Consider the following 17,533-nt stretch of genomic DNA (forward strand, 5'->3'; position numbering starts at 1 on the left):
AGTGAGTAGCAGGAGACTATCCCAGACGGGGAGAAAGCACAAGGAACAGTAAGAAGGTGTGTTTGGGGGAGAGTTGGTAGACAGTTTGAATGGATGAAGTGTTCACGTTGGAAAATTGTAAGAAAAAAGTTGGAAAGGTGGTTTGAGTCAACATGTAGAAGGCATTTAACTGGTGCCATGTTAAGGGTTTTCAATTCTTATAGGTGGAGTGCTTCTGAAGCATTTTGAGCAGGGGAAATAATAGGGTATTTTCAAAATATTAATTAGGTGGTAATTATGCAGGATAAATTTGAGGGAAGACGCCGGGCGCAGTGGCTCACATCTGTAATCCCAGCACTTTAGGAGGCCAAGGCGAGTGGATCACCTAAGGTCAGGGGTTCGAGACCAGCCTGGCCAACATGGTGAAACCCTGCCTCTACTAAAAATACAAAAATTAGCCAGATATGGTAGTGCGCACCTGCAGTCCCAGCTACTTGGGAGGCTGAGGCAGGAGAATCACTTGAACCTGGGAGGCAGAGGTTGCAGTGACCTGAGATCATACCACTGCATTCCAGCCTGGGCAGCAACAGAGTGAGACTCCGTCTCAAAAAAAAATTTGAGGGAAGAGAGGCTAATTAAGACATTCATTATGTTTAGGTGAAAAACAAAGGCCAGCATTCTAGTATTGACAGTTAGAATGGAAAGGAAGCTGTAGATATGGTTAATCATGGCAACAAAGATTTATGGGAAGAGACACTTGGAAGCAGAAATTGTGAGAGACTTTTGAAATAGCATTATTGAGGTATAATTTAAATAAATATAATTCATCCGTTTTTAAGTGTACAGTTTGATGGATTTTAACAGATGCATGCAATCCTGTAACCACTATTACAATCATGATACAGAACAATTGCATCACCCCAGAAAATTCCCTTTATAGACAGATCTGTCCCTCCACACTTAGCCTCTGGCATCCTGTGATCTGGTTCCTGTGACTCTAGGCTTTTTTGGTGTTTGTTTAAAAGGAAACCTTTTCTAGGGTTTCCTGTAAATGGAATCTCATGTCTTCTGCGTCTGGGTACTTTCACTTAGCATAGTATTTTTGAAATTCCTCCATGTATTGCCTGTGTCCCTTCTTATTGCCGAGCAGTAATCCACTGTATTCCTACTGTGGATTATGTACCACAGTTGTTTATCTGTCCACCAGATGATGACCGTTGGGTTGTTTCCAGTTTTTGGCTGCCATGAGTCAAGCTGCTATAAACGTGAGAGTACAAGTCTGTGTGTGAATACACATTTTCATTTCTCTTGGGTGCATGTAACAGTGGGGTTGTTAGGTCCAATGGTAACTGTATGCTTAATAAGCGAAACTACCTGATTCGCTGACAGGGAGCTTTAAAAGAAACTACCAAACCATTTTCCAAAGTAGCCACATCATTTTGCATTCCTGCTAGTGATGAATCAGAGAACAATTGCTCCATGTCCGTGTTAGCATTTGATGTCATCACTCCTTTAATTTTAGCCAATAATGGTTTTAAGGCAGAAAAAAATAGTAAGGATGAACAAAATTGGAATGTCAAGTGGGAGAAGCTAATTTGGAGACAAATGACAGTGGAAACACTAATTTCAGTTTTGCTTTATTAGAGTTTAAGGTGTTTTCAACTAAAAAAATGACCCTATAGGTTCCATAACTTCTCATATAGAATTTTTAAAAGAATGGCCTGTTGGAGTTAGGCAGTCATGAGTTTGAAGATTGGCTCACCTATTTTCTGTGTGACCTTAGATAAGTTGCTTGTCCTTTCCTAGCCTTCGTTTTTCCCATTTGTCAAATGTGAAATAATAGATGATTGTACTTAGTATAGGATCTGATGCAAAGTTAGCATTCGGTGAATGGTAGCTTGGTATTTAAATATATATTTTATGCCCCAGTAACTTGTGAATTTCTTGCAAATCTGAGCATTTTTTTCTTTCTAGCTGTTTTATTCCCCGACTGTGTTAATTCCCCATACCAGTAGTCAGAGTGATTTTGTTAAACACTGATCTTGTCAGTTACTTCCTTGTGCTGATGCCTTCAGTGGCTTCCACAAATGCTTAACTCCACTTGTCCTTGTCTGGGTATGAATATCTTAGGAAGAAACCTTGATGAGGTCCTCTGTTGAAAAGATCTCCTTTCAACCTTTTTCCTTTCTACCATTTATAATTACTGTAGTCATTTGTTTAATCTTTCTCTTCCCCTCTCTGTACTTAACTGCTTGTGTATGACTATAAAATCCATGAAGGCTGGCACATGGTAAGTGCTCTGTAAGTTTGTTTAATAGATTATCTTGTTTTAAGTTACTTGAAGACAAGGACATTTCATACTTAAATTCTGATATTTTCACATATTGCTTTCTATGGCATAAGTTCTTAACAGATATTTTTGACTCTAAGTAATGGTTCAAAATAAGCTATGTAGAATTATTGGGTCAAATAAGATGAAGAGTTTTAAAAATTATTTTAGCATATTTCTATTATAACAGTAATACTTCATAGGAAATTTGGAAATCATGGAAGAGGCAGGAGAAGAAAATGTAAGAGTATTGCAAAGTCTCTTGGCAGATGCTTTCAGATTGCTTTCCAAAAGGGTTTTATTGGTACATTCTTTATCAGCAGTGTTTGAGCAGTCCTATTCTCCATCTTTTCAGAATTTAAAGGTTTATAATTTGATAGAGGAAATAGATATCTTACTTTAATCTCAGTTATTTATTGATCATTTTCCATTGAGTTGTAATGCTGCCTTTTTCATCTTTAATTCTTATATACTAGGGTAGGTTTCTGAACAATGCTGTTCATTAATCTTTTTATTCTTATATTCCTGCCTCATCTATTTTAACTCCCATACCTTTAAAAATATTTCGTATGTGGCAGGACTAGTCCTCTTCATTAGTTTTGTCTGTGGATTTTTATATATTTCTTAGATCTCTTCCTCTCTCTCTCAGTTTAGGGTGAAGTCATCCCTCATTTCCCTAACTGCTTGTGTGTAACTTTTTCTCAATAGACTACCTCCTACCAACCTCTCTCTTTCCTTTTCCTGAATGCTGATTCTCACCATAATTCTATAACATAATATAAAGGTCTCAGTCTGCAGACCTGCCAAAATGGGAAAAATAAAGGACAATCTAATATGTATTTTGCATCTAAGCACATGGGTATGTTGTATGTATATATGTGTATGTGTATATGTATATATATATTACATCTGTGTGGGTGTGTTTATATATATATGCATGTACGCATGTTGTTTAAGGTTGCCAACTGGCATTTCTTGAGAAGGATTGTCATTGTTCTGGGATTATACCCTCAGTAGCCCTATTTAGCAAGATGTTGCCACCCTATGTTGGTTCCTAGAATTGTACTTGAAACTTTTACCTAACTTGTAAAGTCTAAAAATATGGGAACCATTACTTATATTTCGCACCACAGTACCTTTGTTGGTGATGATGGTATAGTAATCGTGTTGTTTTCTCCACTGAACAGTGTACAGTGGAGTCACAGCTTATGTGGGAGTTAGGTTTTTTTAGCATCACTATGTAATACAGACATAGCAGCTAGTCAGAATTGCCTTTGCAAGTTACTTGTAAAGTGATGACACCATGTTGGAGATGTCTTTCATAAGTCTGGCATAACTTTTTTCCCTCAAGCACTGGAACAGATCACTGTTTCTTTGCGTTGAAACAAAGCGAAGCAATTTGCTTTTATTTAAGGGCCATGTTACATACAACTTACTCATCTTTAACCATTAGAATCTCACTTTTCATTGAGAGGTATGCGGTTTGAGAGCTGAAACCAAATGAGATGACTAGAGATTTACATCTTGCATCTCATGCTCTCTACAAGGCTCACTGTGGCCTAGTGGTGGCATGTTGGTTTGCAGAATCTTTTGCACTAATTGTTTTCTTGGTTTTGTTTTTGCTTTTGTTTTTTGAGATAGGGTCTCGCTCTGTCACCCAGGATGGAATGCAGTGGCATGAACTTGGCTCACTGTAGCCTCAACCTCCTGGGTTCCTCCTGCCTTAGCCTCTCAAGTAGCAAGGACCACAAGCACATGCCACCATGCCTGGCTAATTAAAAAAAAAAAAAAATTTGTAGAGACAGGTCTCACTGTGTTGCCCAGGCTAGTCTCAAACTCCTGGGCTCTCGCAATCCTCCTGCCTTGGCCTCCCAAAGTGCTGAAATTACAGGTGTGAGTCACTGCACCTGGCCTTCTCTTCTCTTTCTAAGCATCCTCTTCCCCCATCCCCTACCAAAAAAAAAATATCATGGGACAGGGAAGTCTTAGAAGATGCTTAGAAAATTTAAGATGGGTACCATAGCTTGTGTCTGTAGTCCTGGCTACTTGGGAGTGGGAGGCGGGAGGATCGCTTGAGCCTAGGCGTTCAAGGTGAGCTGTAACCATACCATGGCACTCTAGTCTGGGCTGCAGAGCCAGACCCTGTGTCATTTTTTTTCTTTTGGAGACAGAGTCTTGCTTTGTTGTCCAGGCTGAAGTGCAGTGGTACCATCTCGGCTCACTGCAACGTCCGCCTCCCCAGTTCAAGTGATTCTTGAGTCTCAGCCACCCAAGTAGCTGAGACTACAGACGCATGCCACCACACCCAACTAATTTTTGTATTTTTAGTATAGATGGGGGTCCCGTCATTTTGGCCAGGCTGGTCTCGAACTCCTGGCCTCAGGTGATCCGCCTGCCTCGACCTCCCAAAGTGCTGGGATTACAGGCATGAGGCACTGCTCCGGCCCAGACCCTGTATCAAAAAAAAAAAAGAAGAAGAACTATAGACTCCAAAAAGTTGCAGATATACTACAGAGAAATCCCATGTGTCCGTTGAACCCAGCTTCCCCTAGTAGTAATATCTTACATATCTACAGTTATCCAAACTAGGAAATTGACGTTGGCATAATACAGTCAACTAGATAATAGATTTTAACTCAGATTTCACATACTCATTTCAGTTTTTACATGCACTCATTTTTCATTTTCTTGTATGTCTGTGTGTATAATTCTAATTATTAAAACATATACTTTTAGGCTGGACCCAGTGGCTCACACTATAATCCCAGCTCTTTGGGAGGCTGAGGCAGCAGGATTGCTTGAGCCCAGGAGTTCAAGAACAGCCTGGGCAACATAGGGAGACCTGTCTATACAAAAATATTTAAAAATTAGCAGGGCTTTGAGGCATGCACCTGTAGTCCCACTTAGGCGGCTGAGGCAGGAGGTTCATTTGAGCCCGGGAGGTTGAGGCTTCAGTGAAGCCATGATCATGCCACTGCACTCCAGCCTGGGTGACAGAGTGAGACCCTATCTCAAAAAACAAACATGCAGTGAGCCATGATCATGCCACTGCACTGCAGCCTGGGCAATAGAGCAAGACACTGTCTTTAAAAAAAATAATAATAATAATTTAAAACACAATTTTAGGTTTACAGGAAAGTTGCAAAGACAATACAGAGAGTTCCCATACAGTCTTCACCCACTGTCCCCTGTTGTTGACATCTTGCAGTTTGTACGTTTGTTACAGCTAAGGAGCCAGCATTGGTACACTACCATTCAGCTCCACATTTTATTTTATTTGGATTTTACTAGTTTTCCCCTAGTGTCTTTTTTCAGTTCCTGAATCAGCCAGGTTACCATATTACACTTAGTCATTATTTCTCCTTAGGTTCATCTATACTATGGCAGTTTTTCACATTTTCTTTGTTTTTGATGATTTTGACAACTTCGAAGAAGCTGGTCACTCATTTCATAGAATGTCCATGAATTTGGTTTTGTCTGATGGTTTTCTCAGGGTTAGGCTGGGGTTATAGGCTACTGAGAAGATCACAGAGGTGATGAAGTGCAGTTTTTAATCACAGATCATGGACACATGCAGTCAGTATGATGTATCTCTGTTGACGTTGACTGTGATCACCTAGAGAGGTAGTGTTGGCCAGGTTTTCTACTATGAAGTTACTCTGTCCCTCCCCTTTTTATACTCTTTGGAACAAGTCACTAAGTGCAACTTGCATTCAAGGTGTGGGAGGACTTAAACCTCCTGGAGAGGGGGATTATCTACAAAAATTATTTGAATTCTTCTAACAGGTCTTTTTAAACTTTATGGAAACAGCATGAGTACCAAATCAGTCTAACGTATCTGTTCTTTGCAGGGTGGGAAACCCCGTAAACACCGGAAGGATCGGCTACAAGATTTAATTGATATAGGCTTTGGCTATGATGAGACAGATCCATTTATTGATAACTCAGAGGCTGTGAGTAATGTATCTTTAATATAGCAGCAACTTCATTGTTTGTATGAGATAGTAGAAGTCAAGGGTAAAGTAACTTAAATAGTGCAGTGAATGTTTTTATTTGTGCTTTTTAAAGCCATGTTCACTACTTAAAGATTTTTTTACCCTTTTTTTTTTTTTTTAAAGAATACTGCAGATTGAGAATTTTGTAATTTCGGGTTTGTCTGTGGTGAGTTGTTATTACATTGTTAAAATAGACCAAGTTTTATCAAACTTTTTTCTGTAAAAGGCCACATAGTATTTTAGACTTTGTGAACCCTATGGTTTCTGTCACAACTACACAAGTTTGCCATTGTAGCATGAGAGCAGCCATAGATAATACCTAAAGAATTAGCGTGGCTGCGTTACAATGAAACTTTATGGTCTGTGAAATTTAAATTTCATATAATTTTTCATGTGTCATGAAATATTAATTTCTTTTGATTTTTTTTCCAATAATTTTTAAAATGTAAAATCCATTTCTAGCTTGCAAGCTGTTTGAAAACAACCCAGTGGGCTGGATTTGGCCAGTGCATCTCATGGTTTGCTGACTCTGTACAATGTCTTTATTTTCATATGCTCTGCTCCTTTCCAGTTCCTGAAAGAATCTCTTGGGATTCTCTAGTAGTTGCTCATTTTCAGAAGTCTAATTATAGCATTGACTCCATCCTCACCCCTTGCTCAAACAGAGCAAAAATAAGTTTCTTTAAAAAAAGAGATAAAGGAAAATCAAATGCTGAAAAACATTATATTAAGCTAATGGTTCTCAGTCAAGGGTGAGAATATTAGTACACTTGTCTTAACTCAGACTTAAGGAATTAGGATTTCTGGAGGTGAGGCCTACAGAGATTTTAGTGTTCTTTTTTTTTAATTATAAGATTAACATATGCTTATGGTAAAACAACAATAAAGTACAAGGTGGTTATGAAGTAGAAGGTAAAGTACCCAAAGGCCCCACTCCTGAGATACTAAAAATCTTCTTGTGTAGTTGTCCAGAAATTTCAATGATACTTATATATTAGTACATGGGTATAATCCTTTTAATGGTTGCTAGTGAATATACTTAAATTACATAATGTATTTATCTACACCCGTTTGATGTACATCTAAATTGTTTCTGGTTTTATGTGCATACAAATAATTGAGCATCTGGGTGCATTTATCTACTTAAGTAACTGTGTATGAAGGGTATTTAGAGGGTGCATTTATATGGGTAGGATAAATTTCTAGCAGTGGAATTTATTGGTCAAAGGGCATTTATTTGCATCTTGATTTTTATTGATATTCCCAAACTTGGGCAGGTGTGTTTCAAAATGACTTCCAAGATAAGAACCATGCAGTCTTAAAGACTGGTGCTACTGGGTTGAAATTAATCTGGCAGGCATCTCTAATATCTGTTTAATTCTTTATTGCTGCCATGCCTTATTACCAGGATGGTACATTGAATGCCAGTCTTTATCACCAGTCTGTTTTGATTGAGCCCTACAGCTTTTACCCTGGAATCGCCTTTCTCTTACCAAAAGGAAAAGGAATTTAGGAGAGCATTTAAGGACTGTAGCAGCCCCTTGATCACATAACAAATGAAAGACAGCAAGTCATGTTTTGCAGTAGAGAAGGTGTATGTTCTTCCATTCTTGTCCATGTACTTGAGTAATCTAATCCCTGGGATTATGATATCCTCTGCAATGTGCAGTAATTAAGCATATACAGAAAGTGACATTAGGTGACTATTACACTACCCACAAATTATATATTATGTCTTTTTTCCTGTTGCTACAGTGCTTGCTTATAAAGTTGATGACAGAACATATAAAGGTAGGAGAGTGACAGTAAGAACTTCAACATGAGGCACATTGGATACTCTGTCAAACTCCTAAGTTAATTCTGCTGTCCCCGCCGGGCGCGGTGGCTCACGCCTGTAATCCCAGCACTTTGGGAGGCAGAGGCGGGCGGATCACGAGGTCAGGAGATCGAGACCATCCTGGCTAACACAGTGAAACCCCGTCTCTACTAAAAATACAAAAAATTAGCCGGGCGTGGTGGCGGGCGCTTGTAGTCCCAGCTACTCGGGAGGCTGAGGCGGGAGAATGGCTTGAATCCGGGAGGCGGAGCTTGCAGTGAGCCGAGATGGCGCCACTGCACTCCAGCCTGGGCAACAGAGTGAGACTCCGTCTCAAAAAAAAAAAAAAAAAAAAAAAATTCTGCTGTCCCGACATAAACTTATTTACCATACTAGGCAGTCTGGTCTTTAGAAGTAACACATTGCCAGTGCCCTTTGGAGTAAAATGGCCTTCGTCTTACAAAAAAGATTGTCAACCAATAAATCAGGGCATGGAATGTTTTCTGGAGTCTTGACCTTGATTAGTAACTCGGTGCAGAAGTCTAGATTGTAATCTTAATTCAGTTTCTAATTTGCTGTGTAGCCAGGAGCAAGTCTTTTAGCACCACCCGGTTTTCTCTGCTATGACTTGCTTACCCCACAGAATTATTGAGCCTTAAATAAGGTAATGAATGTAAACTAGCTGAAGAACATGAAGCAAGTGCAAAGCTTGCTTTGAATAACACTCAGTAGAAGTGTTATGTGTACATTTTGAATTCTAAATAACCCAAGAAGGAGCTTAGCCATATATAAATGGGCATCACATGTACTCACACTTACATAAATAGCTTTTTTAAATTAATAAACTTTATTTTCTTAGAGCAGTTTTAGAGTCACAGCAAAACTGAGTAGAAAGTACAGAGTTTCCATGAACACCTTGCCCGCATGTACACACTACCTTCCCCCACTCAGCATCCTGTACCACAGTAGTACATTTGTTATAGTTGATGAGCCCAGACATTGTGACACATCATTGTCACCAAAGTCCATAGTTCACATTAGGGTTCATTCTTGGGGTTGTACACTTTGTGGGTTTGGACAAATGAATAATGACACGTATCTACCATGGTAGTATCACACAGAAGTATAGTTTCACTTCCCTTAAAATCTTCTGTGCTCTGTCTATTCATTCCTCCTTCCCTCCTAATCACTGGCAACTACTGGTCTTAACTGTCTTCAGAGTGTTACCTTTTCCAGAATGCCTTATAGAGAAAATCATATACTATGTAACTTTTATAAATAGCATTTTTAATATCTCCTTTTATAGCATTTAGGATATTTTCATGCTGACTTTTGTAACCCATAGTTGGATTATATATCAAAGGGCATGACTGGTATTTTTAAAGAAAATGAAATCAAATAGAATAGGAACTAGTACGTCATTGGTAGACTATACAATTTTTATTTTGTGTGTATGTGTGTGCTAGATTTTGATGGGTAATGTTTTTTCCGCTTGGGCTGTGGTGAAGAAAAGTTGAAAGCTTCTGTTTTAATAAGTCAGGATAAATTTTGTAGATACAAATTGTTTAGTCACACAACTAGTTTCTGAACAAGGTAGGTTCCTGTTTTATAAGAAGAAATTGAACTGAAGTGCAGGTTGCGTGACTTAACAAAATAACTTAGTGTCTTTGCCCTTGACATTTGGTTTTTTTTATGAGATAATTCAGACATAAAACAACTATGGTCGAACCAAATGATTCTTGTTCTTTTCATTTATTGTATTGCCAGTAAGCTTTCAGTGTTGGCATATTATTTAATATATTCTGAATCATGCACTAATTACTAAAAATAAATACCTGAAAATAAATGCTTTTGAAGATTATTTTTAGTCTCATATTTATGCTACCAAACTGTAAAAGAGCTGAAAGAAAATGTTTTATTTATTATTAATAAATAATGATACCAGGCATGATTCACACTTTTATTTAGATAGTCTCTTTTAAATTTCACTAGAACTTTGTGAAGTAATGTTGTCCCTGTTTTATAACCCTCCAAAATTGATGTTAAGTGATTTTCCCTGGGTCACAGTAGCTAGTCATAGGCAAAGAATCTAAATCCAGGCCTTTTGATTCTTAAGTTCAGTGTGTTACCTCTTAACACATTCTACTGAAATGACTGAACTAAATATTCACAAAGAGTGTATTCCGCTGAAGAGTGTTCGGATAGGAAAAGCTCAGCAGAATACTGCATAAGAAAACAGACTTTGAGCACATCAGAATTGCCCTGTATACCTGGAGATGAACATGTTTCACTCCCATGTGAAGCTGCTTGGTATAGTAGATGGGTTGGAGGCAGCCACTGACTTTGCCGTAAACATATGTATAGAATTGCTTTGGTAAGGTACTTACCTGGCTTTCATTTTTAAAGTGGGAGTAATATTTGCCTTTCTTACCTCACAAGGGTATCATGAGGACCAAATGAAATAATTGATATGAAGAAGTATTGAAAATTATAAAGCATTGTACAAAGCAATGTAGGCAAAGAGTACAGGTGTTTTTATCTTATCACAGTTAGTTTTCAAAATTACTACTGTCTTTTCACGTTTAATCCCTCACTTCTCATATCACTTTATTTGCAGATGGTACTGCCCCTTTTCTGTAAGATCTTTATAATAGTGTAGATGTTTGTAGTTGTAGATGTTTGTAGTAGATCTTTCTAGTAGTGTATCAAGTAGAACGATAAGAAAGTTTTTTTTTTCTTTTACCTTTCTTCAGTCGTTTTATTTCTTTTTAATTCAGTGTGATTAAACTGGACCCTCTTCCTTTTTCCATTCTCCATATAATTGAAAAGGATACAGGTTAAAATTACAACTTTTGTACTTAGCCTTAATATTCTTACAGTAACTAATAAGATATGTATATTCCTTGCCCATGGCAATGAAGTTTCCCTAAAAATCTGACTTTCTTAAAGACTAGTTAGATGATGTGAAGAACCTCGGAAGTAGAGGTCTGGAGATCCCAGGTAACAGATATCTTTCTACAATCAGATAAGTTCCTTTTTTCTTTCTTACTTTGAACACCTTCATTTGGTTAAGTTGTCCTTCACTTAGTGTTTGCTTTTTACCCATCTTTATCAGGTGAGGTAATAATAAACCTTAAGATCCAGCCTTTGGGAACATAAGTGTGATTTAAACAAATTGAGTTCCTTGCTCCAAGCAAAGTACCTCCTCATTCTAGGTCCTCAAGTGTGTGCTTTCTGAACTGGGCAGTTGTTTTTCTATGCTATTCAATTCTTTTAAAATATGTGCTATTCTTTTTCTAAAATATATTTGCTATTTTCTTTCTTTTTCTTTTTCTTTTGAGACAGAGTCTTGCTCTGTCACCCAGTCTGAAGTGCAGTGGTATGATCTTGGCTCACTGCAACCTCCACCCCCCAGGTTCAAGTGTTTCTCCTGCCTCAGCCTCCCAAGTAGCTGGGACTATAGGCACCCACCCCACCACGCCTGGCTAATTTTTTGTGTGTGTATTTTTAGTAGAGATGGGGTTTCACTATGTTGGCCAGGCTGGTCTTGAACTCCTGACCTCATGATCCACCTGCCTTGGCCTCCCAAAGTGCTAGGATTATAGACGTGAGTCACCATGCCCGGCCTAAATTAAATGTTTTTAAAAGTTTTCTCCACTTAAAAGCGTACGGCTAAGACAGAAAAAATAGTTTCTGTTAAATAGAATGTTGTTGCTGTTTTTTGTTTTTTTAGACCGAGTTTCGCTTTTGTTGTGCGATGACGCAATGTCGGCTCACTGCAACCTCCGCCTCCCGGGTTCAAGGGATTCTTCTGTCTCAGCCTCCTGAGTTGCTGGGCTTACTACGCCCAGCTAATTTTTGGTATTTTCAGTCGAGACAGGGTTTCACCATGTTGGCCAGGCTGGTCTCGAACTCCTGACCCCAGGTGATCCACCCACCTCAGCCTCCCAAAGTGCTGGGATTATAGGCGTGAGCCACCGCACCCAGCCAGTTTTGTTATTCTTTATAAAATCTCCTTATGGTAGGAAATGAAATTTACTCCTTATCTGGACACTTAGTCATCTTTTTAAACTTGATTTCTCATCAGAACCATTTGTCATTAAGAATAGTAGCAATGGGAAGGGAAAAAAAAGGAATAATAGCAGTGATCCTTAAATTTTTCTTAGCAGGTGATATATTTAGAATTTACTTTATTATTTCAAAAGTTTTTTTCTTATACCAAATTATCAGAACTAATTTTTATTTCAGATAGTAACCTTTTCTAAATTTATTTTACAAACATCCTCATTGCAGTCTGTGTTGCAGTTAGGATTTAAGGGAGATGCTGCCATGGTGGATGAATTTCTTTGACATTTATAGAGTTAAAGACAATGGGATATAGCTGAAACTTTTTTGTTTTTTAATCTAGTATGATGAATTAGTTCCCGCTTCTTTAACAACAAAATATGGAGGCTTTTATATCAACACTGGCACTCTACAGTTTCGCCAAGCTTCAGATACTGAAGAAGATGATATTACAGACAACCAAAAGCACAAGCCACCCAAGGTGAGTTTATCAAACATTGCAACAGTAATGAGAATGTTCAGTTAATAGGATTTTTTTTTAATGTTACTTGTGTCACGCGTGTGAATGTAAGGAAAAGTAAAATACAAACCATTGTGTCATGAATATATAATTACATGCTTTAAAATTAAATTATGTAGATATGGGAAAATTGGTATTTACATCATAGAATTATATTTTCTTATAAAAACTTCTCTCTACAAATGTGGGCTAATAATTTACTGTTTCTGGGAGAAGGTTATATTTCTCGGATAGGTTAATACTAATAGCTGTTACCTTTCCTAAGATGTCATTTTTAACAAAATCTATAGAATTTGTGTACATTGTCTTTGGGAAAGATATAGTGTCCTTAGATAAGTGTTTCTTGAAGTGTGGTCCAAAGACTTACTTATACCAGAATCACTAGAATGCTTGTTGAAAATGCAAATTATAAGGTCCTAACTCAGATAACTGAATCGAAACCGGAGGTGAGAGTGCTCTTGAACCCCAAGGATCTGCAGTTATAATAAACGATTGTAATGCACACTGACATTTGAGAAAAACCACTGCCAATGCTGGATTGCTAACATCAAAGAGTAAAGCATTGTTACTTACATAAGTGATCATTCTTTTATCATTTTGCAGGTCCCCAAAATAAAAGAAGATGATATTGAGATGAAGAAGCGGAAGCGGAAAGAGGAAGGGGAAAAGGAGAAGAAGCCAAGGAAAAAAGTTCCCAAACAACTGGGGTACGTTAAATTAAACCTAAGAAGGGAACTGGTGTCACAGTCTGACTGTCTCTCCCTTTAGAAAGATATACTTACCATTAACTAATTCAACCTAGCTGAGTCTAATTTAGTATGTTATTGACAAATATTAGTGACTTACATTTAATAGTATTGTAGTATTTGTTCTTAAGTAGAAGGCTTTGTCATCTTAGAGACTCATAGTGTTTTAGGTGAAATGCTCATTACTACTTTTACCAACAAGAACCAGTTTGAAAAGATATTATAAACATTGAAAAAACTGTTCTAATCTTTTGGTACTAAAACTAAGTTTAGATGCCTGGGGAATGAGGATTGGCAGTAGCCTATATGTAAACAATTTATGGTTGTTTTAATATTAAAAATTTTGATTTGATTGATTTGAGACAGAGTCTCACTCTATCACCCAGGCTGAAGTGCAAGTCGCACAATGTAGGCTCACTGCAACTTCCATCTCCTGGGTTCAAGTGATTGTTATGCCTCAGCCTCCCGAGTAGCTGGGATTACACCTGTATGCCATCACACCCAGCTAATTTTTGTATTTTTAGTAGAGAATATTTTAGTAGTGAAACATGAGGGTTTCACCATGTTGGCCAGGCTGGTCTCAAACTCCTGACCTCAGGTATTCTGCCTCCCTCAGCCTCCCAAAGTGCTGGGATTACAGACATGAGCCACTGCACCCAGCCAAAATTTTCATTGATTTTATATAGCTATTCTTCTTTTTTTTTTTTCTCCTTGAGATAGGGTCTTGCTCTGTCACCCAGGCTGGAGTGCACTGGCACAATCATGGCTCACTGCAGCCTCAACCTCCTGGGATCAAGGGATCCTCCTGCCTCAGCTACCTGAGTAGCTGGGACTATAGGCGTGTACCACTATGCCTGGCTAATTTTTATATTTTTGTACAGATGGTGTTTCGCCATGCTATCTAGGCTGGTCTCGAACTCCTGGGCTCAAGTGATTCAGTAGCCTCAGCCTCCCAAAGTGCTGAGATTACAGGCATGAGCCACTGCACACAGCCAGTATATAGCTATTATTAATGATATTGCTGCTAAAAAACAAATAGAATTTCTCAGAAGCCTTACATCAGAAGAATAAAATATTTGTATAATGCAGTCAAAAATTACCAATTGCCTTGACTTCTCTGTGGCTTTTTTCACAGAGCTAAGGGAAAGACGCTTGTGAGAGGCTGAATTTTCTTACTCTACTTAGCAGTGGAGGTGCATCTGAATTTTGGGTTATCAATATCCATAAGATTGATGTAGGACGTATTTCTCCCCTCCTAAAACTTGGGATTACAGTCATTAAGAAATTAGGATAAAAAATGTGTATATTACTAATGGTTGTCTTAAATGTTCATTATTTACAAGTAGACTTCTTTGGGAATGTAGGCTATAAGTAATCCCTTTTATTGAATGTATTGTTTTTCAACTTTATAACTTATTCATTTATTCAGCTAATATTTATTAAGTACCCTGCTGTATATAAGGCACTGACACAGGGTTTGGGTTGTATAACAGTGACTGAAACACGGGGCTGCCTTCAAGATGCTAGTAACCTTTTAGGTTCTGTAGTGCACATAGAAGCATTTAAGCCATAGGATTTAGAAAAGATTTCTAGGAGGAAGTAATAGCTAAACTGAGCTGTTTCCCCATTTTCTTCACTGTAATGGCCATTTACCTATTTGCCTTTCGTGGGTGACATTCCAGATTATACTGAAGAAGGTGCTATTGTAATATTATAAGTTAATAAGAAATTAAGAAAACTGCTCTGTCACCTGTCAAATGATTATTTTAATTCTGTGCCTGCTTATTTATGTGACACTTTAACCTTTAAAATCACACATAGCCTAACTGATCATTTTTTTCTTTGCAGAGTTGTGGCTCTAAATTCACACAAGTCTGAAAAAAAGAAGAAACGTTATAAAGATTCTCTTTCTCTAGCTGCCATGATTAGAAAATTCCAGAAAGAGAAGGATGCATTAAAGAAGGAGTCTAACCCCAAAGTCCCAATGACCTTGTCAACCCCTTCTCTGAATAAACCCCCATGTGCTGCTGCAGCACTGGGGAATGATGTCCCGGACTTAAATCTGAGCAGCGCTGATCCAGACCTTCCCATTTTTGTTAGCACAAATGAACATGAGCTGTTTCAGGAAGCTGAAAATGCCCTAGAGATGCTAGATGATTTTGACTTTGACAGATTACTGGATGCTGCTTCTGATGGTAGCCCCTTATCTGAGTCGGGGGGTGAAAATGGAACCACCACCCAGCCAACCTACACTTCTCAGGTTATGCCCAAAGTGGTACCTACACTCCCAGAGGGTCTACCTGTACTTCTTGAAAAACGTATCGAAGACCTTCGTGTAGTAAGTGTAATAATTCTCTTGCTTTTTATTTGCTGCACAAACATAAGAATTAATGCTTTTGTTTGTTTGTTTTTATTTTCCACATAACACTGATATAATTGCTTTTGTTTTTTAAGATAAAAATAATAAATACAATCCCAACATTTTTATAACTTTTTATTTGCCATGTTTCCTTTTAGACCTTTCATTTTTCTTTCTTTCTTTTTTTTTTTTTTTTTTTAGTAGAGACGGGGTTTCACCGTGTTAGCCAGGATGGTCTCAATCTCCTGACCTTGTGATCCGCCCACCTTGGCCTCCCAAAGTGCTAGGATTACAGGCGTGAGCCACCACACCTGGCGTTTTATTTTATTTATTTATTTATTTTTTTTTGAGACGAAGGCTTGCTCCGTTGCCCAGGCTGGAGTGCAGTGGCGTGCTCTGCTCACTGCAACTTCTGCCTATTGGGTTCAAGAGATTCTCCTGCCTCAGCCTCCCGAGTATCTGGGATTACAGGTGCGCACCATCTCCCCCGGCTAATTTTTGTATGTTTAGTAGAGATGGGGTTTCGCTATGTTGGCCAGGCTGGTCTTGAATTCCTGACCTCAGGTGATCTGCCTGCTTTGAACCTCCCAAAGTGCTGGGATTTCAGGTGTGACCCACTGCGCCCAGCCTAGACCTTTTCTCTTAAATAGAAATAACTGGCTGGGCATGGTGGCACATGCATGTAATCCCAGCACTTTGGGAAGCCAAGGTGGGTGAACCACTTGAGGTCAGGAGTTTGAGACTAGCCTGGTCAATATGGTGAAACCCTGTCTCTACTAAAAATACAAAAAAAAATTAGCTGGGCGTGCTGGCGCATGCCTGTAATCCCAGCTACTCAGAGGCTGAGGCAGGAGAATTGCTTGAACCTGGGAGGCAGAGGTTGCAGTGAGCCGAGATTGCGCTACTGCACTCCATCCTGGGTGACAGAGCGAGACTCCATCTCAAAAAGAAAAAAAAAAAAAAACCCAAATAAATAAATAGAAATAATTATAGTGATAACATCAATAGAGTTGATTCTTTTATTATTAAACAACGGGATTCACCTGACTCCAGAGTAGGTGGCATAGGTTTTTTGTTATCCCATGTGGCCCCATCTCTACAATCTTAGTTTCTTTTAGGTTTTAAAAAGTGCTAATGATGTAATTCAGTTTTTTTCAAGGTGTAATTATTAATAATAGTTATCGTTTATTTAGCAAGAACCAATCCTGTGTGTTAGTTCCTTATTTATAAGATAGGGACTGTAACACCAACTTTTTTGGCTGTTACGAATGTTAAACATGGTGATGAGCATGAAGTCAGACACATGGTAGGCAGTAACGTGTATAGAAAATGAGACATCTCTTTCTGTCTCCTTTCTGTTACCTTGGAAATCACAGCAAGAATTAATAAACCTATGGATAATCAAAATACACAAGACATCCGAAGTATTTGCCTCATTTTGTGAATTTAGGAAGACAAATTATATGTATATATATCAAATATGAAAGAAGGGTATGTATGCTAAATTTCAACACTCTTTAATTGCCTACTTTATGCCAGGTACTAAATTGCATACCAAGGATACAAAGTTAAGTGAATTATAGCCGTACCCTCAAGGAGCTTATTTTTTAGTAAATAAATATGGAAACAGTATCTTGTTTTTTAAACTGTGGATTGAGACTTATCAATTGGTTTGGAAATCACAATAGTAGGTAAAGGCCAGCATTTTTTAAAAATGAAATAAA

The 17,533-nt window shown here is 38.2% G+C and overlaps 1 protein-coding gene across 13 annotated transcripts in view; it reads left to right on the top strand.

Moving 5' to 3' along the window:
- Nucleotides 1-17,533, top strand: part of UBN2 (ubinuclein 2) — a 102,593-nt gene that overhangs the window by 18,031 nt on the left and 67,029 nt on the right. For 9 of the 13 annotated variants that reach the window (XM_054496777.2, XM_054496778.2, XM_054496770.2 and 6 more), the window contains exons 3-6: nt 6,160-6,261; nt 12,528-12,665; nt 13,308-13,411; nt 15,299-15,788. In XM_054496777.2, the coding sequence (XP_054352752.1) occupies nt 6,160-6,261; nt 12,528-12,665; nt 13,308-13,411; nt 15,299-15,788 (834 nt within the window). The remainder of the gene's footprint in view (nt 1-6,159; nt 6,262-12,527; nt 12,666-13,307; nt 13,412-15,298; nt 15,789-17,533) is intronic. The other 4 variants (XM_054496773.2, XM_054496774.2, XM_063667874.1 and 1 more) reach the window with 1 other exon arrangement.

This window comes from Pongo pygmaeus, chromosome 6, assembly GCF_028885625.2.
Source record: "Pongo pygmaeus isolate AG05252 chromosome 6, NHGRI_mPonPyg2-v2.0_pri, whole genome shotgun sequence".
NCBI lineage: Eukaryota > Metazoa > Chordata > Mammalia > Primates > Hominidae > Pongo > Pongo pygmaeus.